This window comes from Littorina saxatilis, linkage group LG13 (genome assembly GCF_037325665.1).
Source record: "Littorina saxatilis isolate snail1 linkage group LG13, US_GU_Lsax_2.0, whole genome shotgun sequence".
In the NCBI taxonomy this organism is placed as follows: domain Eukaryota; kingdom Metazoa; phylum Mollusca; class Gastropoda; order Littorinimorpha; family Littorinidae; genus Littorina; species Littorina saxatilis.
The window spans coordinates 31,314,227-31,316,726 of NC_090257.1; the positions used below are offsets into that span (position 1 = coordinate 31,314,227).

Sequence of the window (2,500 nt, forward strand, 5' to 3'; positions counted from 1 at the left end):
GGGTTACGTAGGTGTTGGCACCGATATGCTGGTTCTGAAAAAACCAGGATGGCTCTGTTGAAGAAGAAAAATCTGGGGAAAAAACCAGCAAACCAATCAAATACACACACACAACCCATGAGGAATGATTAAGAATTAAAAGCTTAGGTCATTTGGCCTTTGCTTTTGACAAGTATTATTCTGAAAGCGCAACTGAATAGTCAATGTTTCCCTTTTTTTTATTTTTTTTTTTAAACAGGGTGCCCTTTAATTGGAATACCCATAGCAATAGTTTCTATTTTCTCGGGTACTTTCGGACACTAGGAACATACAGTAGCAGACTTGTGGTGTTGTTATCGATTTTGTTTTATTTTTGTGTGTGATTTAGCTCATTACAGGGTGCCCTCAAATACCAGAAAAAGAAAGGCATAGTAAATATGTAACCATCAAGTTGAATAACAGGAAAAAATATTACATGGACAGATTGATTACTTCAGACAATAACAAACAAATGCACAATGTTTATCTGCCTTCAGGTGATCGCAATCAACGCTGATTTGGTCAAACACGAAGACCTGGCCAGAGTGGTGGCGGAAACCGTGAAGGCCTTTGGTCAGCTGGATGTTCTGGTGTGTTCTGACTCTGTGTGTGCGTGTGTGTGTGTGTGTGTGTGTGTGTGTGTGTGTGTGTGTGTGTGTGTGTGTGTGCGTGTGTGTGTGTGTGTATGTGTGTGCGTGTGTGTGTGCAGTGTGTGTGTGTGTGTCTGTCTGTGTGTCTGTGTGTCTGTCTGTCTGTATGTGTCTCCCACTGCACAGAAAGCGTAGACGTTATTGTATGTGTCCACGTGAACAGCCCGGATGTGATTGCTTCACGAGATGAATTGTATCTTTGAGGTCGACATAGATTCCCCTCAACTAAGAATCAAAAATTAGATGTGGTAGGTTATTGAATCGTGTAATTTCTGAAAAAACACAGCGTTTTATTTTACTGTACTTCAACCCAGATGAGTGGGTTTTTTAGAGGAAAGACAGACAATTATTTATGATAAAGATAATGACCTTATCAACAATTAATTTAGTTAGCAGTCTATATGGTTTTGGATTTTTCCTCAACTAAGCCTGAAGTAGACTTTGCGAAAATTCAGTGCTGCCAAAGATTCGTTCAGCAAGATGGTGAAACAGATGTCGCTAAGTCGACCTAAAACAATTAATATCAGGTTTTAGGTCCGCATCTGACGTTCTGAAGCTGTGTATATTATGTGCCCCATCGAACAATCCCTTTATGATTCACAGATAAACAACGCTGCCGCCATTGTGATGAACGACGTGGAAACCACGACACCGGAAGGCTTCGATCGAACAATGGCCGTCAACATCCGGGCACCTTTCTTCCTCTCCCAGGCCGCCATGCCACACTTGAGAAAAACCAAAGGTACAGAGCAAAAACACCAACAACAAAAAACAAAAAACAAAATCTTTCAGATGATGCGTTTGGTCCGTTTTAAAAGAGACCTCGGTAAAATTACAGATTAATCTCCCAAAGTTACTCTTTTTGTCAACAGTCCTCGATGTTGTTATGTCACTTGATAGTTGAACATAGATAAAGTGTACGGAATGAATCGAATTTGAAATAAAAATCAAATGTATCGCTTTTGTACACGATTTTAGTCCTCACTTTCAAACGGACAAGGTTCTCTCCGTATGCAAAGTTTTATATCTTCTAATGTTTCAGCTTCCCTGAATTTGGGACACTGTTTTTTAATTTCAAGAATTCTCTTCGATTACATCCTGTACTTTCAAACGTGTGCGTGTATAAAAGTGTAAGGGGATGGGGGGATAGACACTTAAGAAACACTTGCATATATTGTGTATATTATGTTCAAGTTGAACAATATAATAGTAATATTTTCTATTTACAGGATGCATCATCAACATTTCAAGTATCGCCGGACAGCGACCGGTATGTATTGAACATTTGCAAAAGTTACCTCCCCTCCTGCGTAAGGGGGCAGTACTACCTAAACTTTACCCCAAAATCATATTTTGTGAACTATCCGAAACAAACACATGTATGTTCTAAATGAACTTCATACTTTCTGTTCTCATGTGCATTTACATTTTTTCAATTATTTACACCAGCTTTGAGAAAAATACCTTCAAAGTGAGCATAATGTATTGCGACGAAAAAGCACTTCAGTTCCGTGGACTGCTTCTTTTCACGTTAGTTTAATTCACCAACGTGGTATTTTTGAAATACATCAAACAAATATTTTGAAAATAAACTTTAGAAAATCATATTTTTCATGTGCATTTCAAAATGTTCAATTATTCACAGTAGTTTTCGTGAAAAATGCCTTCAAAGTGAACATGTTTAAAACATCCAAAAGAATTTTTCTCCTGGAGCGACCTAAACTTGAACCCGTCGCTATTCTTGCATGTCTGTTTACTTCGTGCTGCACGCAAAAATTGAGCGACTTCCTTGCCGCGTGGATTGACGAAGCTATTTTATTCTCGTGACTGAA

The 2,500-nt window shown here is 38.6% G+C and overlaps 1 protein-coding gene across 1 annotated transcript in view; it reads left to right on the forward strand.

The window, feature by feature from the left end:
* LOC138945490 (uncharacterized oxidoreductase TM_0325-like) overlaps positions 1-2,500 on the forward strand; it is a 13,090-nt gene that overhangs the window by 2,492 nt on the left and 8,098 nt on the right. The window contains exons 3-5 of the mRNA XM_070316924.1: positions 516-608; positions 1,272-1,410; positions 1,898-1,938. Of these exons, the coding sequence (XP_070173025.1) occupies positions 516-608; positions 1,272-1,410; positions 1,898-1,938 (273 nt within the window). The remainder of the gene's footprint in view (positions 1-515; positions 609-1,271; positions 1,411-1,897; positions 1,939-2,500) is intronic.